We start from the raw sequence: 26,904 nt of genomic DNA on the forward strand, positions 1-26,904 counted from the left end.
CTTTCCATGATCATATGTAGATACATTCTATTGTTATTAAGTTTATAATTCGAGAATTAACCTATGAAAGTTTCTCAGGATCGTTCAAGTTCATTGATTAGTAATAGTGGCTTAGTCATTTGTGAAAGTTTAGTAAACCTGGTAAAGTAGTTTGTACATTTTTCAGTAATCCAGCATTCATTCATTTAACAAATATTTATTAAACATGTATTTTTATGACAGGATTTCCGTTAGACATTCAGAAAGTACTGTTTTAATAACAGATGAAAATCCTTACTTTATGAAGCCTGGAGTCTAAGAAGAGACAGATTAAAACAACAATAAAATAAATAAAAATCTAAATAAAATTGTGATTCAGGCTATGAAACAAAATCACATAGAAAAAAATGTTAAAATTAAAAATATGTTGAGATAGTTTGCTTTGAAGCTTCTGTAAAGAATTCTAGAAACATCTAAAATTAAAAATATTTATCATACTCCTTTTGAAGTTAAGGCAATGGTAAATTAACACAGGTAGTGATGAAATATACTTTCTTATTTATTTTAGCGTTTAATTTTACATGAAGATAAAGTTTAAATAGAGAAAAGAGAAGAAAAAGCTAACTCTAAAATTTTAAAATGTTTCCAAATTATATTTTATTCAAGGTTTTTGAATTAAACAAAGAATCTTTGCCTTTATAACCTTGAATGTAGAAATTAATGAAGTGCAATGAGGGCTTAAATTGGCTGTCCATTCATATTTATCATAGACAATTTGGGGTAAGATGTGAAGCAAAACATAATATTGATTAATAATGATGTTAATTATGTGGTAAAACCTTCATATTAAAATATTCAAGTTCACTAAAGAGAAGTTTCCCATTATTTTTTATATGCAGGGAATGACTGGCTGCCCAGCTATTCGGAATGGTGGGCAGTGCTAGACTAGATGACCTTCTAAGGTCCTTTCTTGAAACCTGAGATATTAAGGACATGTAACCGAAATATGTTCTCCAAGAAAACAAAAAATATTCCAATGTTATTAATGAGAAGTTTTGCTTATTCAAAATATATTGAGGGTCAGTTATGTTCCAGGAAGTAGTCTAACCACTCAGAATAAATAAAACAGATAAAATCTCTAATTTCACAGAGCATACATCATATTGGGATATGCAGGTCGTAACCAAATGAACGAACACATGTTATCAGGTAATGTTAAGTGTTTAGGAGAAGAATAAATCAGGTGAACATGCAGGGAGTATAGACATGTGTGCTTATTTTAAAGAGGGTGATCAATCAGAAAATTTCTCTCCTATTATTTGGAATGTGATTAGAAACCTGGGTGGAGGAAAGAATACATTTGTGGATATCCAGGGGAAACCAATGGCAAAAGCAAGTACAAACTTTGATGGGAACATAAAGAGAAACAGCAAGGGGACTAGTATGGCAATACTTAATTACAATTGTTTTCAAACTTTAGCATGTATCAGAATCACTAGAAGAGTTTGTTAAAACACAAACTGTCCCCAAATGATGCTGAGGCTTCTGGTCTTGGGACCATATTTTGAGAAACACTGCTACAGTGAGCAACGGAAATGTGAGAAGTAGCTAGGGGTGAGGTGGTGAATATATTATATTTCATATACTCTATATGATGCAATGTACAGCACATTATAAAATATATTAATTATATCCCATTATTTTGTTAAGTTGTAGAGCAATGTTCAGATTAATGTTTTTATTGCTTTATTTTATTGTCTTTTGTAAACAATTCTAACTAGGTATATCAGGGGGAACCCATAAATGAAAGCAGAGAACAAAATAAAACTTCAAATCATGGAGGAAGTTTAGGTAAAAAAATGAGAGCTATTTCCTGGACAATGAAGAAAAAAGTGGGTAAAAAGTACATCAAAGCCCTTTCTGAAGAAAACGTAAGTGTACCATTAATCACTTGTATTTTTCTATTAAATTTTTCTTAAAATATTTAACAATTTCTTCTAGACATAGAAATACTTGTGCTTTATGAAGGACTTTGACATCTATTTCTCCCTCAATGGCTGTGCCCAGAAGTTGGGTGCAAGAAAATACTGGTATTCCCATTTTAACAGAGGAAACTGAGGTTTAAAAAGATCATGCATGTAGTATGCGAAGAACATGTCATTTATGTTCTAGAAAACATCATACCTCATTCCTTTCTCCTGTCAAATAATATTCCATTTTATAGATAAGTCACATTTTATTTAATTTTTCATCAGTTGATGAGCATTTGGGTTGTTTCCACATTTTGGCTATTATAAATAAAGCTGCTATGAATATTTGTGTGCAAGTTTTTGTGTGAAAATATTTTGTTCATTTCTCTTAGGTATATGGTAACTGTACCTAAGAGAAACTGAAAAACCGTTTCCCAAACAGTTAAGAAACCAAAAAACTATTAAAGAAACTGAAAAACTGTTTCCCAAAGCAGTTGCATCATTTTACATTCCCACTAGCGATGTCTGAGGGTCTCAATTTCTTCACATGCTTGTCAACACTTATTATTGTCTGTCTTTTTGATGGCAGCCATCTTAATGGGTGTGAAGTGGAATCTCAAAGTGCTTTTGATTTGTACTTCCCTGATTACTAATGATATTGAGAATCTTTTCATGAGCTTATTAGTCATTTTTATATCTTCTTTGGAGAAATGTTTATTCATATCTTTTGCCCACTTTTTAATTGGGTTATTTGTCTTTTCATTGTTGACTTGTAAAGCATTTTTAAAATGCATTTTGGGTACAAGTCCTTTATTAGATGTATCATTTGCAATATGATATATTTTCTCCCATTCTGTGGATTTTATTTTCACTTTCTTAAGGTATCATTTACAGTGTTTACAAGTGTTTATAATTTTGATGGACTGCAATTTATCTATTTTTTTTGGTCACTGTGATTTTAGTATTGTATCTAAGAGACCATTGCTTAACCTAAAATTTAAAATATTTACCCCTATGTTTTTTTCTAAGAGTTTTATAGTTGTAGCTCTTAAATTTTGGTGTATGATCATTTTTCTATATGGTATGTGGTATGGTAGAAATCTAATTTCATTCTTTTGAATGTGAACACCTAATTGTCCCAACACTTTGTTGAAAAGACAATTCTTTCCCCATTGTATTGTGTCGGCACCTTTATTGAAAATCAATTGATCATTAATATATGGATCATAAATATATTGGTTTCTATAGGCATTTTTCTGGCTCCCCTTCTTTTTCATAGTTTCCCTTATTGGCTCTGCTTTTTACCCTATCCTTTTAAATATTGAGTCTTCCTAAGGCTTGTTCTTGGATGTTCTACTCAATGTACTCTCTTCCATCCAGTCTCATGACTTTGTTTTTCCCAATTATATCTCTAACTATGACCTCTTTCCTTACCTATTGTACTTACACAACCAATTGCTTATTTAATGCCATCACTCAAATGTAGAACATCTATCTGAAACCTAATATATGCAAAACTAAATTATTGATTCTCTATGCTATACAAAAAAAGAAAAAAAGTTTCTGGTCCAGTGTTCCCTGTACCAATAGACAGCACTGTCATGACTGTAGATGAGGGGAGAGACAAATGGATAGACAGATAGATTAACATTAGGAAGGAAGGGAGAAAGCCTGAGAATTATTCAAAATTCCTTCTTTCTCTCACTTATCACACGGATTCATCAGCATATCCTTTTGGTTCTAACTCCAAAGTATATCTAAAACCCCTAATTTCTCCATGTAAACTATTTGTGCTTCAGAGTAAGTAATCAACCTATCTTGCCTCAATTACCATAATAACTCCCTAATTAGTTTCCCTTCTCCCAATTTTTCTTCCATACTCTACATGAAAGCCAGAAAGATTCCTGAAAAGTGGAATTCAGAACACACCACTCATTAAACACATTAAAATTATATAATACCTTCACAGGGCATCCTTTACTGTGGTGTGTTCATTCCAGTCTTCTGGAAAGCAGACCCCAAGAAAGGAAAAGACACACCAAAGATTTGGCGAGGTAAATGTCTGCGAAGGATAAAGAAGAGAAAGAGGAACTAGGCAGGGAAAACCTGACACTTGTAAAAGAAGAGTAAGAAAGAAAATTGGTTAGTCTCAGACTTCAACAATGTTCTGAGAAAGCTTTGGCCAGATTGATGGAGAGTCCTTGAACAACAGTTTTCCATTAGAGGAGCCCCATATCCCACCAGAATGGACTCAACCAGTATCCCTATTGTTTCAGTCATTGGCAGAGAGCATAGCTTCCATGCAAACAGTGGTGGATCCAGAGAGATAGTAGCTGGGTCTGTCAGTAAAGCAGGGTTCCTCAGAAGGAGATCTGGCCACCACATGTGGTTCATAAAGCTCTTGGTGATCTGGCCCCAGTGTGCTTCTTTCAGTTCATATGCTAACACTCTCCTTTCCCTCAGCTCCAGTGATATTGACCTTGTTGTTTTTCCCTGCATAACCCAAGCTTATTCTGAGTTTATTTTGATCTTGCTGTTCCTTTTGCCTGGAAAATTGTCTCTAAATCTTCACATAAGTTATTTCTTCTGATCATTCAGGTAAAGAATTCAAAGGATATATTATTACCTTATAGCAGAGGTCGCTGATGTCTACTCCATCTAAATTAGCCAATTGTCCCCAACCCTAATCCTGGTAGCTAATCCCCCCACATTAGCCAGTTTTATTTCCTTCATAGAATTTATTATTCTCTGAAATTGTCTTGCTTATTTTGTTTGCACACACCTCCCCAAATACTACCTATGTACACACACACACACACACACACACACACACACACACACACAGTCTAACACAATAAATGGTACCTCTTACCCTGTTATCTTGTTTACCATGGTATACCTAGTTCCCAAAATAGTGTGATGTACTTAAAAGGTGTTCTATGACTGAACAAATGAATAAAGGAATAGATAGAAACATGGAATCAAACTGAATGTATACCAAATGTATGCTCTGAAGTTTTATCAGTGTTTAGAAATGTTCAAAAATGAGAAATATTGAATTACATTTTGATGAGTATTAAGAAATTCATAGTTTTTGTCCAAACTATCTAAATGTGGAAAACATTTTAGATGTTTTCAAGCAGATGTAATTTGTTTTGAAATTGTCTGTCTTTCTAATTTTATGCAAGATTTGCTTTTCACTTGACTAGGTGGCAAGCGTGGTATGAGATTTGTAAAGCTTCTTAGATAAGCTTTGCTTTAGAATTGCAAAGTGTGCATGTTTTATTCATATCTAGTGATCTGGTGGGGTGCAAATAACTGACATGAAACAACTATGTAGAGTTTAAACTTCTACTATCAGATCTCAAAGGATTAGTAATGGTGGTAAATAGATGATAAAGAGAAAATAAAGAAATAAAAGTGCTTTAACAGATAAAGCATAGATCTCAGTAAATCTAACATTTCTGTAACCAGTCTTGATAACGATATTCATCCTAATTTACAAAATGAACTGTTATAATTTCAGTTGAATTCCATAATGTGGAATGTTTCATCTAAAGGAGTTTTCCAAGTATACTTAAAATGTTTTGTTAAAAATTGAGCTAAAGATTAATGACTATCATATTTTATGTTGATGTATTCCTTAAGTATTTTATTGTTAGACTATGTCTGCTTGGTTAAATCAATGCATACAGCAAACATCTCCACGGAAATCAGTTTTCTGACCTCAATCTCTCATATGATTTTCTGAAGAATGACGAAGATGGAGAGGATTCCCTCCCATGTCGGAACAGTGACCCCGTGATTGGGGCCCACACTGAGAAGATGTCCCTCAAAGCAAGTGACTCCATGGATAGTCTCTACAGTGCGCAGAGCTCATCAAGTAAGGCTATAGAATAAGGAACACGATCCTAGATGGGAGGTCTCTATTAGATTAGATCAAAACAACAGACTTGCTTCTCTGGGACTTTTTTGTCAAATTAGCAACAAGGTTCCAGCTACCTGATAAGAGAAATAGTGAAAGTGTAGGATGTGTTGACTCTAAAGATTTGTTATTGTTTAAAATAATATGTTAGGTAGAATTCTATATTATTTCGAAACTTTCAACGCTGTGGTCAGCAGGGCTCTTGAGGACGTGCCTCAAAAAGGTCATGTTGAGGAAACAAATCTGCATCCCTAAAATAAAAATTCATGCTGTGGAGAACTAGCATTATCCTGAGTCAACAATTATAAAATGACTTAAAGTTTCAGATAAATAAAATCCCGTTCTCTGCCTCTTCTGTCCTTCCTCCCTTACTTCTTTCTCTTCCTTCTTACCTTCCTTCTTTCCTTCCTTCTTTTCTTCCTTCCTTCCTTCCTTCCTTCCTTCCTTCCTTCCTTCCTTCCTTCCTTCCTTCCTCCTTCCCTCTCTCCCTCCCTCCCATCCTTCCTCCCTCTTTTCGTTTTTCTTTCTCTCTCTCTCTTTTTCCCTTCTTCCTCTCCTTCCCTCTCCTCTCCTTCCCTCTCTCACTTTTTCCATCATTTCCTTTCCTTTTTTTCCTTTAGTATTCTGAAAAAAAGCAGGACTTTTACATAAATTCTGACATTACTTTGTAGGTTTCTATCCAGCATTAGTGCTTAAAGACAGAAGTAATATGTAAACATTAAATAGTAGGAATATCACCAATTAGTTGACAAAAAGGAATCTGTACATACTCAACAAGGATTTTCTAAAAACATTGGTATTTTCTAAAAAGTATACACTCAGGATTCAGTCACACATCCTGCTATGATATTTGGATGAAACTACTAATATTGCAGGGTGCCCTATATGTACAGTGTTACACATCTCTCTAATCTTTTAGGATCTTTTAATTTTTTTGTGTGCAAAAGTTTAGTTTTCATTTCCTTTTAAATTATTTGTTGTTATTTGAAGATGGATAGCAAAAGACCAGATGTTTCAAATATCCTGCATTTTATTCTTATTTTCCTATTAGCTGTAGCACAACTATTTTGTGGGAGAAAAAAACAAAAACAAAACTATTGCACAAACATTTGAAGGATATATTTTTGTATGTGTGAAATTCATTATCATTAGTATTTATTTCTGCTGAAAGTTTTTAAATTCTAAGTTGTGATGCTCAATGTGGGAAGAATTTTATTAACTAGAGTGCACCATGTAAAGCCAGGGCCTGGGGTGGTCATTGGAGGGAGGGTGTGAGGAGATGGTGGCTCATTTAGCTGTTATCATATACAACTTTCTTCCTATGATTAGAAGAAACTCACCTTTCTTTTACACCAGTTCATATATTACATGGAGCATCTCTTTGGCTTTCCACCTTGTTTCCATAATTACTGTAATGAATAGTAGAGAAACAGGGACTGTTCTCTCATCTAACTTAGCACCAAAAGGCCACAATGGAGAAAGTGACAGTTGAGAGTGATGGAGAAACTGAGACTTACTTTCACTGGGAACCATTTTTGCCCTCAGACAAGGAGCAAAAATGGAATCACTCTCCTGTTTTTCCCTTGAGGTTCAAAGTCAGAAAGGGAGAGGACAAAAAAACAACAAGGATTTGGAGCCGTTTAAAAAGTGCAGTTTAGAACAGTTTCTAACCACTTGGGAGTACAGGCATTGGAACACACTTCCTCCTTCCCTCATACTCACACAACAAGCAAAAGAGCTACCCTCTATGCATAGAGATGTTGCCTCAGAATGGCTTTTGGTACATAACAGGAAGTCTGGGAGAGCATTTCTGCTACATTGTGGTAAATTGTAAGGAACCTCATGTCTCATGCTTTGACCATTTGTGATGAATAACACACAAAGCTCAAGTTGTTGCTATTGGTTTCTTTAGTTACATGTACAGGATTAATAATCTGGTTTGTACAGGGAGGTAAGCCTGTACTGTCTGCTTCTTTAACAAGTATCCAACGGTCAAAACACTGCCCTTCTGGATTGGATCGTGGAGACGGACATCAGAGGGTGTTTACGTTAGTGGTTGAGGAAGGAGTGGTCCGATTGACTGGAGAAAGGTCAGAAGTAGCTCAGAGGACAGAGGTCACTGGTGGAGACTGGGAGGCAGAAACAGGAGGGGTCGCTTAGGAGCCCCTCCTGAGGCTAGTATCCAGTGTTTCCGCATTATCCCTGCTTAGGGGTGTCAAGACGATGGTTCAGAGTGTTTTGAACCTTCAGTGAGAACTGTTAACCTCTGCTTTGCCTTCCTCAGGTGGAATAACCAGCTGTTCAGATGGCACCAGTAACCGGGACAGCTTCCGACTGGAGGATGAGGGCGCCTACTCAGGACCGTTCTGCGGCCGGGCCCGAGTGCACACGGATTTCACGCCCAGCCCCTATGACACTGACTCCCTCAAAATCAAGGTGCGTGCATGGCATCGCTGCATTCTGTATGGTGTGTCTCATCCTGGCTATGTGACCTGTTTCAGAAGTGCAGGCAGTGAGAACTGGAGGGAGGGGTGGTGAGTGTCTTCTTCCTCATGGGAAAACCCGGGACAGGTTTACTAGGGCCACAATTTAAACCAAACGTGTCAGGTGGGGTAGGGGGCTAAGTCTGTTGAGCCTATTGGCGTAAGTTGCTGTTATGTAGAAAATGCAGAATCAGAGCCTATCAGGGTAGGAGGAATTACCTACATTTTTCTGAAAACGGGTGCCCAGCTCTGCCCAATACTTTCTGGAGAGAGAGAGGGAGGGAGAGAGAGAGGGAGGGAGGGAGAGAGGGAGAGAGAGCTCAGGAGCTTCAACCAACACACATGTATTATTACTTATCCCAGAGGTCTGCACGTCATGCATTTGGGCATGGCTCATCTGCTTAAGGTCTCACAGGGCTGAAATCAAGGTGTCAGCTGCACATGAGTTGGCATCTAAGGAGGGGGATCCACTTCCAAGTTCACTGGCTGTTACCAGAACTTAGTTCCTTGTGGTTGTAGGAGGGATGGCTCCTGCTCTCTTGCTGGATATAACTGGGAGCCATTCTCAGCCCTTTGAGGCTGTAGCTAATGTCCTGTTTACGGCATGGCAGTTTGTTCCTTCAAGGCCTGCGGAGAAGAGCTCACCTGAGTAAATAAGAAACACCCAGATAATCTCCCTTTTAATTACAGAATTAACTAATTTGGGACATTAATTACATCTGCATAGTCCCTTCTGTCATATAACACAACATAGTCACGGGTGAGAAATCCATCATTTTCAGAGTCCTGCTTACACTCAAAGGGAGGAGCTGATTACAACAGCACAAATAGAATAAGACTTTATGCTAAAATATTTTATAGATGTTAAATTATTCCTTTTTGTAACACAAAGTGCTATGTAGCAAAAAGGACAGAATTTATGCATTTTTTTATACTGTGGACACCAAGGCAATGTTAATCAATAGTTATGATAAGTTAAGAAGTATTGATATGGTTATTTAACATTCAAGGCATTCAGTTCTTCTCTTTATCCCTCCTATGGTTTCAAATCCGAGCAAGCTCAGCTGGAGAATGAGGAAAACATTATTTCCCACAATTAGCTCCTTAGTCATTTCTTCCTCCATGTCTTGGGGAAAAGATGCTCGTAGCCTAGTAACCATTGTGGGGGATAGGGGAGGGCAGGAAAAGCGGCTAAACTGAACATGTTTTGATTCAGGATAGCTTGTCAACTTCCCTACAGTCTCATGCCACATATCACTGCTGGTGCTGCCTCGGGCACATTTGTGGAGCTCTTGAGAAACACAATAAGAATCACTCACTTTCCACCGAAGATTGAATACTATCATTTCCATAAAGGATCTTATCCAAAATGAAATTGAAGCTCTGCTTGGTGACCCTTTCTGGAATGTACAGTTTTTTACAAGTTTAAAGGATAATAGGAAAGATGCAACAGAGGGCTGCCATGTTTAGAAACTTCTTTTAGAGCTTCGGGATGTTGTGGGTCTGCTTTGCTGATCCCATCTAGCCTAAAATTTTATGTCTCATAGTTAAAGGCAGGGAGCACTAGATGAACAACTAGCTCATTGAGTCAGATAGGCAGGTGGTCACAAATCAGAAAGATCAGCTCTTTTCATCACGTGGAATTCTACTATTACGAATACAATTTGGGCTTTAGATAGAAGAATGAACTTTCACAGAGCAGCAAGGAAAAAAATATTTTTAGTAGAAGACTTAGTATTTTGTTTGAGGGTAGACCCCTCAAATGGCAAAAATATCGGAAAGTCCAATGTCCTCTCTGGAGTAGAAAGTTGTAAGTCACAGGGAGTGACTCGGTGCCTTAAATGTAGATACTGTGTTTTCATAAAAATCAATTTTCTTCACAAAGAAATACCCCTGAGGGGTTTTGTTCTCTTGCCAATAACTGGCAGCCTGTAGCCAATTAGAGTCTCAGGCATGAATAAGAAAAAGGACAATTGGATTATCCATCCCAATGTGTTTCGTTCATATTTCAATTTAAATTTTGTTATGGCGCTCAATCTAAGTATTATCTTCTCTAGAATAATTAAGTAGCATCATTTATCTTACTGCACACATATTTTTGTTTCTTATTTGGTTTTACAAAGTTCTGAACAGTTCTGTTATGTTAGATGGATGCAATACTTAGATAGGTTTATTTTGTACTGTAGATGAAGTTTTCAGATAAAGTGGAAGTGTGGACAGAGTCACAGACTTCTCTTTCTTCCCGTTTCCAATATGGGAGCCTCTCCAGGAATGATGGCGTGAACTTGGCTACATATATATTGCTTTGACAGGATGAATGAGAAAACCATCATTTTTGAGTTCAGACAACTTGGGCTTGAGTTCTGGTTCTGCCATTAACTTCCTGTAAGCTCTTGGGAAGTTATTTAATGTTTGTGCTTCTTTTTCTGTAATGTTTAGTGTAATGATGAAACCTCAGAGCATAAAATTACTTTAGGTAGGCAAAAGTGTTTTGTAAATTACATTGTGCTCTACAGATAAGAGTTGATAAGTTGATATGATACCCCCCAAAAAATTTTAAAAAATAAAAAATAAAGATGTCATCAGATGCACGTAGGAGCTTTTCTCCAAGCATGTTGTTTACTTCATTATTACTAGTAAATAGTGCCCTTGAACTTTTAAAGGAAAAATCCTCCAAGATTTATTTCTGTCATTTTGAAATCCTTTTAGCATAATGCCCTCATTATTTTAAATTTCTATGATTCCATTATTTTGTCTACCAATTGCCATAGCACCAGAGCTCTCTGAAATCTTATTTTTATATTTCTTTGTCCTTAGAAAGGAGACATCATAGACATTATCTGCAAAACACCAATGGGGATGTGGACTGGAATGTTGAACAATAAGGTGGGAAACTTCAAATTTATTTATGTGGATGTCATCTCTGAAGAAGAAGCGGCCCCCAAGAAAATAAAGACACACCGAAGGAGTGGAAGAGAAAAAGCCAAGACTTTGCAAGAGTTCTTAGAGAGGATTAGCCTTCAGGTTAGCAAAACTTATTTTATTTGGGTGGTATATGAATGGAATAACTGAGGAGAATGGATCAGTGTTTGCACAGAATTGTTAAAAAAAATGCATGACTTACAGCAAGGGAAAATCTGTTTTCCAAGAACAGTTCTTATTTCTCCTTTATTACTTTTGTTATGCAAGGACAGGTCTTAACTAAACTCTAATGGTACTTAGCCATGACAGTAGGATTAATGTTGAGAAAATGCAATGAAAAATGAAAAATACTTAGGAAAATAAAAGACAAAAAACACATGTAAATGAGAATGATACAGAGAATATGAAGAGTGAAGATAAAAATCCCATTTCATAGACTGTGTAGATGTCTGACCAATGCACTGTACAACTGAAGCTGAAGTAGAATAATATTGAATGTCAACTAGAAGTGGAGCTGGAGTATAGCATAAGGAAGATAGTCAATGGTACTGTAACAAGTATATAAAATGTCAGAGGGGTAGAAGCTTGGGGCAGGGGGGTTATCACTTTCTGAGGGGTGTAAACGTCTGACTATAATGTTGCTTTGTACACTTGAAACTAATAAAAAAACAGTTTTTAAAAATATCCAGACAATTGAAGGGAAAAATGAAAAGAAAATTATATTTTCTATAGATCAGAGATCAAAAGCAAGTCAAGTGAAGATAACTAAATATAATTTTTTAAAAGTAATTTGTTAGGAAATAGCGATCCTTAAGCCAGTGTAATTGTGTTAAGGAAACTGTATTCTCTATATTTATAATCCAATTATTTTCTCATTATATTAGCAACATTTTTCTGAAATATCTACCTTGTTAAATGGTATGAACTTACAGTATACTAACCTCACTCAATTTACTGTTTTGCAATCCATTTTCTAAATTAACACAGTACTACTTTGAGAGTGTTCAAAATTCATTAAGACAATAGCCAATTAAACTTTCCTTAATTGTTTTCCTGAATTATCTAGTTATACTCTTGTCTGTCGACACACTATCTATGCCTTCCTACATTACTACTGGTGCCCCCAAACGGGGCACATCTTGGAGGAAGTACAAGTTTGAATTCTGCCTTCTCTGTTTGTTTGTTCCATGACCTATGAGAAAACCAAGGTCTAAGGAAGTGAAACAACTTACTTAAGAACCCACAGTTAGATTATTATGTCAGAATGGGAATTTTGGTTTTCTCTGTTCTAATTCCGTGTTCCTTCTAGGATACATTATTTTTAAAATAATTGCTACTCTTTTTTTTTTGCATAAATGGCTGCTAATAAGTTCTTCCTGATTAGTTAAAATGTTTATACTTCCTCTTATTTAATTTTAGTAACTAAAATAAAGATATTGAAATAACGATCAGCAAAATGGGAGAAATTTTTGAGGAAGTTGAAAAGCATTCAACTCAATTTTGAATTTGTATTGTGTTAGAGAGAACAGAGGTTATATAAATAACATACAGACTTTGAAATCAGAAGCCTATAAGTTTTAGACTAGTATATCTTGATGAAAACGACGGATAAGATGTAAATGCTGAAAATAGAAAATAATACTTTTCCCAACAACAATGCTTTTGTAAAAGCTTAATACAAGCTTTTAATGAAATAGAAAGTCTTGGATTCCTTAGGTTTATGACCAAAATGCTAAGTCCACTTTTTCATATAATACAAGCTTTTAATGAAATAGAAAGTCTTGGATTCCTTAGGTTTATGACCAAAATGCTAAGTCCACTTTTTCAAATTCATTTTTTAACCTACTCCAAGAAGTTAATGAGGGTAGCTGTTTTTTTTTTCAATCAAGCAAACAAGAACAGATGTAGATTCAAAAGTATTACTGTAATATACTCGATCAGCGGTATTTTATTGATAGACTTAACAACACCGTAGCTTTGCTAATTTAGCTATTTGAGAAGTGAACAAATTCTAAATGGGATGAATGATCCAGCTATTTAATTGATCCATGATTTAGCATTGTATAGCTTAAGGTAATTATTTCTTCTTTACTTTTGTCTTTCCATAGGTCAGAATTATATAGCATACTCTTCTAAATGCCCTAGAGTTCATATGTGGAAAACTAGTGAAGGAAAATAAAGTTAAGCAGAAGTTCTATTGGCACCTTTGATTTCCATATGCACATCTATATTTTCGTTAAATCTAAAGAGAACTAAAAATAAAATATTTGAATCTGACTAGCTTATATTATACATATTTTTTTCCCCACACAGGAATACACATCAACACTTTTGCTCAACGGTTACGAGACTGCAGAAGATTTAAAGGATATAAAAGAGAGTCATCTCATTGAATTAAACATTAAAAAGCCAGAAGACAGGATGAGGTTACTATCAGCTGCTGAAAATCTCTTTGATGAAGAAAGTAAGTTTGTATAACTATTCTTCTTCCCTAGCTGGTAATCTCAGTTTAATGTACGTAGTAAAATCAAAAACAAAGTCCCGGTTGTATTTATTAAGAATCATATAAAACATCCTTTCCCATAAATAAGTATATAAATATACTTATTTGTAAGTATATAATAACTCTGATCAAATATGTAATTAAGGAGAGGACCTTTTTTCCTTCTTGGACCCAGAAATTGAAAGGACTTTTCTGGGTACCTCGCGTAGACTCTGCAGAGCTATTAATTTACACACAAGTGAATGTCTGCATTCCCAAAGGCTGAGGGAGTTCGAGACAAATATTTAGTGACAGCATGAGCCATTAGTGAGAAATGTCACACGCGACTTCTGTGGCACAGCACAGAACATGTCTCTAAGCTAATGAGCCCTCGTGCCACACAGGGAAATTCACTTCATTACCATATAATCAATCTTGTATGTGTTTATAATATTCTTTTAAAATGTTATCATAGCTTGCAAAAATATTCAGCACTCAATTTTCTTCTCTGAGATGGTTCTGTATATTTGTAAGTATAAAACTTAAGATGGAGTGATATATGCAATTCACTTGTGGACTAATACAGACTCCACCAACTGGGTTTATAAAAGAAAGATAGCTTTTGTTTTTACCATTGCCAAATCTGAACACTCTTCTTACTAAATCTGGTCAGGCTCCCAGAGCCCTGAGTTTAGGGTGTGCCAAGATCTGCAAGGAGTATTTTGTTAGAAAAAGGATGGGGGAGGGGGAAGTGTCTAATTTTAAAGATGAAAAAGAACTTAGATCATCTAATCCAATTTTTTCCTTCAAAAGTAGTATTAATAATAATCATTAACTACTTATTTTGAACATGCTCTCTGAGTAATACTTTGAGCCAAGGTCTTCACATTTATTACCTTGTTTAATGCTCTCTGCAACTGTGAGCTAAATAGCACTATCCCCACTATTATGAGAAACTGAGAAGACAAGTAACTTGTCCAAACTCACATACCTAGCGAATTGGAGAGCTAGAACCAGTGTTGGCAATGCTGTGCTATACTTTCTAACCCTACAAATAACAGGCCAGACGGAAAGTAAGGAGGAAAGTTGTACTTAGAACCCAGGCCTCCTGACTGTTCTTTTGCGGACTTCCCTATATCCTCTCTCGTATGCCCCCACAAAACGGCCACAGTTTCACATTGCGTGTTTGTTACACACCAACCTTTTATCTAGTAGGAATTAAAAACTGCTCCTCACTTTCTTCTTACTTGCTGTCTTGAGTTTGCTTAGCTCTTCATCCTTTTCAAAGAACTTTCACAGGTACAAGTAATTTCACACCTGCAGAATTGATGTCATTCTTAGGACTAGGTGTTTATATGGATTCTTGCAAGTTGTGGAGTCTAGGAGATGCAAAAGAGGGGATGGGGTCCCAGAGGCAAAGGTCAAACTTAAGTAGCCAATGTACTCAACAGTACAAGCCCAAACAAAACTGATCAATGTAAATTGATGTAGCAATATCTTTCAGGTAAAGATGTTCCTCACATCTTATCATTTCAAAACATGTCTCCTTACTACGCAACATTCGACTAAGAAATGGATTCTGTGCCTTTCCTGTCATTGATAATGTTCAGTGTCATTGTCAGTAGTCTCCAAAATAATTTGATGTTGAAATAGAGGGGAGGAGGAGACTGAATGTTTTTTGAAGACTTGTGTATAATTTGCTTTTCTTCTACAATACCATCCATGGAGGTATTTTGCCCTTTTTATACATAAGGAAATATTTCAGAAATGAATTTCAATGAGGCCCAACAGATAAGTAGCAGAGCTGGAGTTTTAATCAAAGACAGGCTGCTGTAAAAACCTAAGTTCTTTCTTCCCCACATACAAACTGGTGACTATGAAAAGAACAATGAATATTTGAAAATTGAAATTTTCTACTACTTTGCCAATTTTCTCAAGAGCTTCAGTTCAGTTTTCCATCTCAGAAAATGGAAGTTAACATTTATGTGAGAATGGAAACCTTGGAACAGCCTTGAATCCCTGAAATGTGCAGGGCTACCTTTCATTGCAACAGGATTTGTGAATATAAGGGTACTTGGAGCCTGAGTAAGCAGAGCTTTCAGCTATGAAACAGTTTTCAGCAGGGCCCCACAAAGGGAAGATCACTCCAGTGCCAAAAGCTGGGGCCACTGAAGGTGTCCACTTATTTTCTTCATTCCAACCCCTCATCATTCATCTACTTTCTATGTTAATAAAAAATAATGATTTATAAATGAGAACATATTAGAACTAGGTGTAATTTTTAAAAACCGTCTGACTCAAATTCTTTCTTTGCAAGATGGGAAACTGAAATTAGAGTACATAAGTAGTTATCTCAAGGCCACTTATCTGGAACCGAGAGTCCTTCCTAAATATAGATATTAGAAACACATTCTATTATATCCAGATCTCTGAAAACAAAGCACAGTATCTCCAAAGCATGATGTGACATTCAGTGTTTGATATAAAAAAGTACAAATCCCCCAAATTGTTTCCCTTATAAAAGTTTAGAAAACTATACTTGAAGGTCACTAGAAGTATGTCATTTAACAGTAGCCAGTAATGTACAAACGTATACACACCGATCCAAATTCTGGAAGATGAAAAATGGAAAAAATGCAGATTCAACCAGTGTCTGTTGTCAACTCACAACCCGGAGATATTTTTTCTTATTTTAATCTTATGGTCTAAAGTACTATTAGGATATACATGTCAAAAAGATGCATATTGCATGTTATGCTACTTTGACTGAAAGCTATTTATCTTATATGAAACTGCTTTGCTCAAGAAATAAAGAAGAATGACTTCTATTTGCTGATAAGATGTAGAGTACTGATGATTTGGCTCCATGCTGCTGCGTGCTTATTTTTATCTATTCTCTACTCTGTGAATCATATCTTCTACAACCATGCTAAAGATTAAATGCACAACCTTCACATACCTTGAATGATAAAGACCTTGAATAGATGGTTATATAAAACTAAGACATCATTAAAACCAAATGCATGTCACAGTCATAGGTTAAAAATAGTTAAGTTTCGTGTGTGTGTGTGTGTGTGTGTGTGTGTGTGTGTGTGTGTGTGTGTAGTAGTAGAATGGGGTATGCAAATTGGCCAGGCTTTTACCTATGTATTTTATTTTGATCACTGAATAATGTCAGTTTGGGAACATCAATAAATTCTTAGTTTAGAGCTTCATTGCTTCTTAGGTTGGGAACTGGAAAGTGTTGCTTTGCTAGTCATTCAATATAAAAAAATGGAGCAGAGTGGACACCTGCTATGAGGACAAGATTTAAAATTTAGAGGTAATGTAGGAAGGTCCACAACCCCCAGGTGACCCTTTAATACATCTAACGGGACTAAGAGGGTGAAGGATGGGACGGGGACAAAAACAGAAATCGAAGACTTAGAGCAAGCAATTTTCCTTTTCTCTTAGGGCAAAATAGATAACAACGTACCAACTTTGACCTTGAAAATGTAAACCCCATCAAACTTTTCAGGTCACTGCTTGACAGGAGGCAAAATGCTTCTCCAGCAAGCTGATAGAAGGGCTGGCAAGTCAGATCACAGGATTGCCTCTGGAGGAAGAGAACGACTTTGGGGTTCTGCCATCCCAGCAAGACCAGTACAGAGATGCTCTCAATGTGCTCCTGTGTGGCTTTAGAAGTGAGCAGAATTAGGTCACTGGCTCCCTCAGCTAGGAATCTAGATGAGATTAGAAGAAGAAAAATTGGGGGGAGACTCGGTTCTTGAAAGAGTAAAAGAGCAGAATCTGTTTATTTTGTGCATATTAGGATTTCTGTATTTATCATCTGAATTTTAAAAGGGTCTATTTACTTAGAATAAAGATTCCCAGCAAGTAAAAAGGAGAGTATACATGTGTGCATGTGTGTGTGCGTGTGTCTGTTGTTCTGTAAACACAACCTTCAAGACCCTTTTGCCTTGCGGAGAAATGTTTCTTTAGAATAAGTAAACTGCTGTTAATAGTAAACATTTTCTCTTTATTCTGAACTTGTTCCTCTTTTCCCACATTTAGAAACACTTTGATGTGTCTTAAAAGTGTGTCTATAAGAATGTGTACTATTGTCCTTGGGGAAAATGGGTGATGGAAATATCTTGTTTTTCCTTTAGCGCAGGAATAATTAAATTTTAAACTGGCGGGGGAAAAACACCAACCAGCAGCTCAGTAACTGAACAAACAAACTGTACTAGTATCTGTACATATTTTAGGTATCTGCAACGTTTTCAGTGCTCAGGGAGGAGGAAGGGGGAAGGGTGGGCAGTGTGCCAGGCCGTTGGCACTAACTGTGGTCACAGCAGCCCCTCATTGCTCAAACTATCCCCAGTTGTGCCTTCCTGCCTGCCTACCTGCCCAAACCGAGGCAGGGCAAATGGCAAGACCCAGCCAGGAGCCTGGAACACGAGCTGCCAGCAGGGAGATTTATAGTTATGCCAAGCAGCAGTCCAGCAGTTGGCTGATAACGTGCCAGGGTAGCCTGGTGCCCTAGCCCCTGACATGCATACCTGGTGTTTCCAACCCCCTTGCCATATGATTTGAATCTAGATTCCAGAAACGTTCATGCATCTTTTGAGAAATGATATGCTAACCATCCACATACACAGAGTAGAGAATGCATATAAGTATTTTACTTTTCTGTATTTATTAATATGGATTTAATTGCTGTTTCTAGTCATAGATATTTGGCCGTATGCAATTAAATTTCTTCAGATTTCTTTCTGGTTTTACCCCTAAGTTTTAATGTATGATAGATACCATATTTTATGTAACACAAGGAAATAATAAAATGCAATATAAACGTGTTTACTCTTCTACTACAGAATTATTCCGAGAGAAGGAGTTCACAGAATGTTCACCTCAGTTCTCTGTCACCTCCACGTTCGTGCACTGCTCATATGTGGAGGGCACTCCTGCACTTGTTTTTATATTGCATTGTGATTGTGGATTGGGCACGGCCTTTGTAATAATTATCCTGGCCAAACAAGACTGAATCCTCCATGCACCTTTCCAAAGCCCCTAGTTCTGTGTTTTTTCTTAAGGGGATTGTTAACAAATGCTTGTAGAATGAATAAATGTCGAGTGAGGGAGTGAAGGGATTTCCAAAGAGGAAGCAAGACTTTTTTCTGGTTATAATACTTGAAAGTTCCCTGCTATCCCACCTCAGGCATAAAAGTTGTGTTAACAGGCAGGTGGGTCTTTGTGTGTGATGTCAAGATTTCTTTCATGCCTGTGTTAACCACGCATGCATGTATATGTGCTAGAATGTAAATGAGTACATTTCTAGAGGGCAATAATGTATAAACTATCCAAAGTTTGAAATGTACTATCCAGATATTCCACTTTCTACGGATTTAACTTCAACATACCAATCCATTAAAAAAATAGTAGCTAAATTAATTGCTAATCATTTTAAAAATTAAAACTAATGTGGACTTCCATCATTAATTAATTTGTTAAATAAATTAAGATACATGAAAATAATAAAGTAGTATGAAGATGTGAAGAGAATGAAATGCATACTGACATGAGAAGATGTCTTAAAACTTACTAAATGGTAAAAGTAAATTGTCAATCAGTAATATCCAGGGAGATCCTATTTTTATCAAATAATAATTTTTAAAATAATCAAATTAGGGTAATTTTTTTACCATATCAAATAAATAGCATGAATTTAACCTATAAGAAATATGAAATTGGTTTCCCAAGGTCTTTAATTAAGCAATATAAACTGATAGTTTTTCATCTTATTTGGTCATTACCAAAATAATCGATCCAAGAGGACAACAACTCAACTAGTAAGTATTTCCTGGGACAAAAGTTTTCCATGGGAGGCCTGGTCAGACAGTGTGGCGGCCTAGTGGTGCTATTGGTGGTGGTGCTGAGTGACTGTGATGAACTACTGCCCCGGCCCTGACTGAAGCACCCAGCACGGGACAAGCAGAGGGTGCTGTCTGTGTGAGTAAGAAGATTTACTCCCCAGCACACTTCTCATTAGAGGGTAGACTATAATGCCGAGATACCAAGAGTAATGTACAAAAAGAGGGAGAGTCATTTCAGCTCCATATTCTCTCACGGCCTAAGGAAAACAAAGGCAACTGGTTGGTTTTCCATGAAGGGATTCTTCTTTTACTTTTTTTGTTGTTGTTTTTCCAAAGGGTAGGTTAGTATGCAAATGAAATTAACACCAAAGAGTCACTCTAAGTAGAAAATTAAAGGGTTCGGGTGATTTAAGGATGTGCTTAAGATGAAATCGGAAGTACCTAAGCGTTCTGCCATGTTATCTCCATGGACAACTATGCCTCTGGACAAAAGTAAATACAGCCATAGTTACCTGGAGAAGGCCTGAGTTTTGGTCTGAATAACTCAAAGGGAGCTACAACGTGATGCTGAGGTCTTGCCTCACGATGAAGATCCCTGGGTTTTCCTCATTGGAGATGGCAATAGGCTAGAGTAAATCTGTTGAGGATAATTCAAAGAGCTGAGAGATTTCATTTGAATTCCAACAAAATTCCTTATTTGATCTTCTTTAGTACATATTTCCTTTAGTTAATCTAAACATCACATTCTTTTTATAAAACAAAAAAAATGTTCACTGGACACTTTTATTGGCCAGGCATTTTCCTATGCCTTCCAGGATGCATTATTTTATAGTACTTCCTCCAAAGAAATAGACGCTTCATACGTATGGCAAGTAAGAGAGTAAAGTCAAAATCTGGAATATGGATACAGAAACCTGGGAAAATCAAGCAAAAACTAGTAGTTTACATTTTTATTGAATCCTTAACTTTCTAACATGTGAATAAAGGACAGATTTCTCTCTTTAGGGCATGAAAACTTTTCCCCAGAATTAGGATCTAATTTGATTTCCTTAAAACTTCCTTCACTTTTAGTGTAATTGAGATTGCCTATACCTAATTAATTAAATGTCATAACTCAATATAATTATTTTATGAATAATTATATTAGCTATCCTTTGTTTTAATCACCATGCCACTTTTTATCTCCATTGATGACTATCTTGAAATATTGAACCATGAGCTTTATACAATCCATAAAAAAGTTGATAAGAATAAAATATTTTAATATTCAGATTAGTTCCTGATGACAAATATTTCCTAAATAACATTTTTCCTTATCACAATTATTCTAGTTTCATTACGGAGAATACAGAATGGTTTGGGGCTGCTTTCTCGGCTTCTTATTCTGCTTCTTGTTAGCTGGCAGCAAAAAAAGACATCCCTATTCAAATTATTTAATAATCTTCCAATATACTCAGATTTGAAAATGTACAGCCTTTTGGATATTTGCAAACCATTCAGGGCTTGCTTGAAAAATTGTACCATTTTAATTTTTTCATTTTTATTAAAATAAAATATAAAACATAGATGCTCTGAGAAATACAGAGGAAATCTATCTAAAATTTTAATACTTTGATTTGCAAATTATACGTATATGGTTTTAGTTCATATTATAATAGACTATAAAAATTGTATATACTGATTTTTTTAACTTAACATATCAGAAATATTTTGGTATAAAAAAAGACACACTCCTATCCTATGACAAGTCTAATTTTGGAGGCAAACTCTTTCTTATTCCAATGTTACATGCCTGGTTAGGTCAGAAGATTGGACCATGGGACGAAGGTTATAGTTTCGATTTCTAGGTAGGTCAGTTAGCTTTACTTAATGGTCATGTGAAGGGACTGAATGACTGAAAAAGAAAATATGGATGCATTACTGTGCATTCATCCCCTTTGCTGGACAAACCACCCACAGCACAAGTATTAGGTTTGTGCCAATCCCTAATTCATCAGTATCAAGATAAAAAAAAAAATCAAAAAAAGGAAAGTCTTGACCCTCAAAATACAGAAACAGAATACTATACAGCTTTCATTTCCATAATATAACATAATGGCCTGCCTTTTCTTTTTATAGTTACTGTTCAGGGGCTCCAGCTGATCACCTGCCTGAAATTATCGAAAGGTGTGTGGGAAGCACTTGAGGAGGCATAGTCATGTTTCCGTTACACTAGGAAATCATTTAGCAAAGTACTGCTGTTCTGTAAATTACTGTGCTGCATAACTTTCATACTGAGATACTATTTCCTTTTTCCGTCAAAATTGCAGATGAAAGGTTTATGCAATCAATAATCTGTATTTAAAACAAGCCAATTCCTAGAATTTAGAGAATGTGATATAACGTTTCTCAGATGGGAATAAAAACAAATACATTTTTATTACTAATATTAAAAAATGACATTCCCTGTTAAAGTCAGATTTTCATTTACTGTTTGATTTCGTTATCCTTTGAGATGAATATATAATGGCTTCTGAGGATAAAACAACAAGCCAAGTACTTATTTTTTGAAAGGAAAAGAGCTAATTTTGGAAATCAGAGTTCTTTCAGCCTAAGTTTTGTATCTTGAAGACAGCCCCACAATCAGTAATCAATCTAAACAGAACATGGTATTGGGAGCAATTTTTATTATGCCAAGTCCTGTTTAGATGTCAGCCTGAAGGGAATTTGCTCAGTAATATTAATTTTGTGTTTAGGTGATAGGCTCAAATACAATCTGGAGAAATATGGCCTTATCCCCATAACCATTCGGAGAGGATCACACTCCCAATATGGTGGTCACTGCTGACGTGACAGGAAGCATACAGAAGGACTAATTTCTCTGGCCTTTTCCAGAAACACTTGGATAATGGAGATGGCTCATTTCATTTCAGTGGCAATAAGACAGACAAGCAGAGGCAGGACAGAAAGCTTTTTCCTCAGAGAATAAGGTCTCATTTTAGAGCTGCCTTTTTACACACACATAAAAGGGTGCTTGGAAACAAAAGTGATTGATGGATATTCATAAAGGCTAGTGAATATTAAGTAGATTTCCCCAAACATAAAGGTCGTTATGACCAATACAGAGAAAATGCTTCATAGTAACTAAAATTTAAAAATAACAATCACAATAAGTGCATATTAAAATTAAAGCTCCTGATACCTAGAACTAGTTGTAACATCACTAGATTTAAACACCTGATAATTGAATCCATAGTTAAATAAAGTTGTGGCAAACATGGAGAAGATTCAGAAAATGGCATCAGTGTGGTTTCATTATTGCAAATAAAAGTTTTGAGGAAAAGGTTAAACAGATTGTTATGATTCATTTTGAGGATGAGTAGACTAAGAAATGATTTCTATCATTTTTATCCAGCCTTTCTCAACCTGTATTCCTCATCTAAACCACAGAATAAGGAAAATAATTTATCTTTTTTCAATTCCTCCACGGATGGTGTATTACTAGTATTATTTTAGAAACACAGAAGAGAAGTTAATTCATTAAATACAAGGATGCCTTAGGGCACCAGGGCTCAATTCTCTCTTGTAATGGGGGCGGGGGGGGGGGTTAGCTGGGGTGAAGGGTGGGGGTGTGGAGGGAGTGGAGGGAGTGGTAACAATTGGATACACAGTGAACCGTAAACTAATGTTGGCCAGCTATCTGGAGCTTAGAAAATTCATTTAAGATGTGTAGATAGGATAAAGGGCAAATTTCCTAAAGATAAATTATTTAGCATTATGAGAGTCTATTGAGGAAAATCATACCATTTCCTTCTCCCAAGGGAAGTGGGAGAAGTTGAGACTCACTTTGAAGTTGGGACTCACTTTCTCTCCTGACTGGAATGGGATGACCTACACAGCCTCTGAAGGCAGAGGTCTTGTCCCACCCTGAAATGTCTGTATTTGATTCTTCCAAAGTGGGCTACTTCAATTGTCCAAAGTGTGGTAAGCTCTGAAGTTCAAAGGGAAAAGAACAAAACATGCTGAAGCAGTTGAGGAGTTTGGGCTCCAAGATCCATCTCCTCTCTGAGGAACCCATCTCATAATGCAGAGCAACTCCAATATACTGGAGTCAGGGAAGGCAAAGAAAAGAAAGTTCACATTCACGAAAATAATGTTGATGCTAAAGAATTCTTGAGAAGAGTAAAACTTTACAGGGCTACTTAGGTTCTGTGGAAGTACCTTTGGTTACATCACTAATATTATTTTTTTTCTAACAAAATGCCAGTTGAATCTAGAATACTGCTGTGATGATACAATAACCAAGCTGAACATAAATGATTGTTATTCAGAACTGCAAACAAAGATATAAAAAAAAAAACTAAACAAGGCAGATTTGATGAAAATAGTGGTGTTTTACTACCTAAAAGCCACCTGGTTTCTATGTCTACTTTTTTGACGAATGCAAACATAGGAAAATCCTAAATACTCTTAAGTTTTATTAAATTCCAAGTAATTGAAGTCCTGCTCTACATTGTTGCCCATAGTGATCTTTTATTTGTTAATCCACATTGTCATGATTCTAGAATTGGTCACAAAGATAACTGTTGATGTGGATTGTACATTTAAACTACAAATTACTTTTTCTCATATTACTTTAAGGAGTAGTTGGATAAGGCATCAGTCACACTGTGGATACAATCTGCTTTCTTTGGCAACTTATCATTAATGTAAAATGAGAGTCCATATTGATCTTTGCTTGTGCAAGCGGTTCACATGGATTCCATGAAACTGCCGGTGAACAACAAAGGGTAGACTTTGACTTCTGAGAAAACAGTGGCTTGAATGTTTGAGTGTAAATATCTCTTTTATGGTAAACAACTGTGTCATTTACATACAGAAGTTTCAATTGTAATGACATCGAGGTTGGAAAAGTTAAAATAGCTTGAAGATGAATGAGTACATGAATAAAACTCTCCTCGGCTTTGCCTAACTGCTGCCCCTTTTCCATTTGCAGCCATCCAAGAGCAAGAAAACGAAACTGAGCCTCCATCCTTAAGCCCCGACATCTCCTCAAATAAGTCACAGCTAGATGACTGCCCGAGGGACTCAGGTTGTTACATCTCATCAGGAAATTCTGATAACGGCAAAGAAGACCTGGAGCCTGAAAATCTTCCTGACATGGTACAGAAGATTACTATCACAGAAACAAATGACTGAACACACACTCACATCTCTCTATCTACAGCTGGATCCCATTTTAACTCTTCTTGAGCTGAAAGATCAACTAGGAAAAGAAGAAAACTATTCTCAGATGCAACATAAAGTGAAAATGTTTGAATCTGAAGGACTGTACATTAAAGTTCTTCTCTTTAACATTCCCAAGTATTGTAAATAATTTGTATATTTATTATTTTAAATCTTACATGTTAATATTTCATCTGCCTGTGTTAGAAAAGCTATCGTACAAATCTGTATGTGCGACATAATTTTATTTGGCTTTATTTTGTAAGTGCAAAATGATGAATTCTGCAAAAATCAAAGAAACAAACAAAAAAAGACTTGTTTTTTTCGTATCTGCCAGGTTTGAATTTGTGTATGTTGTTGAATAAATAGTCATGGAGCATGTGTCTGTTTAACCAGCTGTCCAAGAAGTATTTACACTCATTTTTATACTTACTGGGAAAGTGCAAGTTAATACTGGAGACATTTTATCCACATCTACAGTGGAGTTTTAGTAATATTTTGTTGTTGATTTCTTCAGTGTTATTTGGTATAAACATATAGATAATATATTGCCAGTTCTGATTTAGTAAAACTAATTTTAATAATGCACAGATGTTTCATGTTTAAGTGTAAATATTTTTAATTTTGAAATGCTCTAATTTTAATAATAAGAAGAACCATGTGCATTTGGTATTTTCCAGACCAATGTTACTTAAGGTATTTTCATATTAGACCTTTATACAAAATTTCTCCTCCCAGACAAGTCCTTATATACTGTGTAAGCTCACAGTGGAAATCGCATGAACTTAATTGTCTGACCATGTGTACTTATATTTAGATTTATATATATATATGTATATATGTGTGTGTATGTGTACAAGGTGTGATCAATAAATACGGTGAATGTTTAAATTTTTTTAAAGAAATTATTACAATAAAGACATATTGCCATTAATCCCCCTCAAAATACTCCCCCTCACTTCAAACACATTTATCCCATTGTTCTTGCCACTTTCTGAAGCTGTCCTGGAAATCCTCTTTTGTGAGTGTCTAGTTGCGCTGTTGTGACTGCCTCGATGTCCTAAATCATTTTGACTTTGGAGAAGACTTTTTGACTTTCCAACGGAAAGGCAGCGATCTTCAAAACAGAAAGCGTCACATCGAACCTTACTCACAATGTGTGACAAGTTTCAACTTGTTCGGTGCACTCAGTTGGGTGTGAGCTACGGTTGAGAGGTGTGTTTTAAAGTGTGCCGTAAATCATCCTCCATCATAACATCAATTCTGTGTACACGTTTACACGTACACATACATATAAATATATATATGTATGTGTATATATATATATATAGATATATATATATCTCAATTACCTCACCTCAGTCTTCTGAACCCCAGGTGTGTGTGATCGAACTTCCTCAATACTTCTATTTATTAGCTCAACCTGCCATAACAAAATACCACAGCTTAGCGGCTTAAACAACAGAAATTTATTTTCTCACAGTTCTAGAGGATAGAAGTCCAAGATCAGGGTGCCAGTATGGTTGGGTTCTGGTGAGAACTCATTTCCTGGTTTGCAGGTAGCCATCTTACTGTGTCCTCACATGGCACAGAGAGATAGAAACTTTCTGGTGTTTCTTCTTACAAGGGCAATAACACCATGAGGGCTCCACCCTCATGACCTCATCTAAACCTAATTATCTCTCAAAGGACCTATCTCTAAATACCATACATTGGGGGTTACAGCTTCAACATATAAATTGGGAACCAGGGCACAGTTCAGTCCATAGCACTCCAAGAAGTTTCACCTCAACATATCCTAATCCTTGATTTTCTCTACAAATTTGTCTCTTCTTTTTATTCCTAATCTGCTTCTCTTTAATAGTACCAACACCCAGCCAGTTACCCAAAGCAGGAAATCATCTCACTTCATCTCACATGTATCCTCTTCATACAGATTCAATAAGTAATCAAGCCCCATGGATCCTACTTCTAGAAATGTTTTCATATTTATGGCTTTCTAGCCATTCCCCTGGTTGCTGTCTCGATTTGTAACCTCATGACTTCATGTGTGAAATAGTGCAATAGCTTTCCAACTGACTTC

The 26,904-nt window shown here is 36.0% G+C and overlaps 1 protein-coding gene across 2 annotated transcripts in view; it reads left to right on the forward strand.

Moving 5' to 3' along the window:
- SAMSN1 (SAM domain, SH3 domain and nuclear localization signals 1) overlaps window positions 1-25,763 on the forward strand; it is a 49,142-nt gene extending 23,379 nt beyond the window's left edge. Inside the window, exons 3-8 of one of the 2 annotated variants that reach the window (XM_081072486.1) lie at window positions 1,761-1,910; window positions 5,703-5,832; window positions 8,159-8,310; window positions 11,175-11,381; window positions 13,593-13,743; window positions 24,592-25,763. In XM_081072486.1, coding sequence (XP_080928612.1) covers window positions 1,761-1,910; window positions 5,703-5,832; window positions 8,159-8,310; window positions 11,175-11,381; window positions 13,593-13,743; window positions 24,592-24,794 — 993 coding nt within the window. In that variant the 3' untranslated portion in view covers window positions 24,795-25,763. The remainder of the gene's footprint in view (window positions 1-1,760; window positions 1,911-5,702; window positions 5,833-8,158; window positions 8,311-11,174; window positions 11,382-13,592; window positions 13,744-24,591) is intronic. The other variant, XM_081072487.1, reaches the window with a different exon arrangement.
- Window positions 25,764-26,904: the final 1,141 nt, after the last annotated feature.

This window comes from Rhinolophus hipposideros (assembly GCF_964194185.1).
Source record: "Rhinolophus hipposideros genome assembly, chromosome: 2".
Classification (NCBI taxonomy): Eukaryota; Metazoa; Chordata; class Mammalia; order Chiroptera; family Rhinolophidae; genus Rhinolophus; species Rhinolophus hipposideros.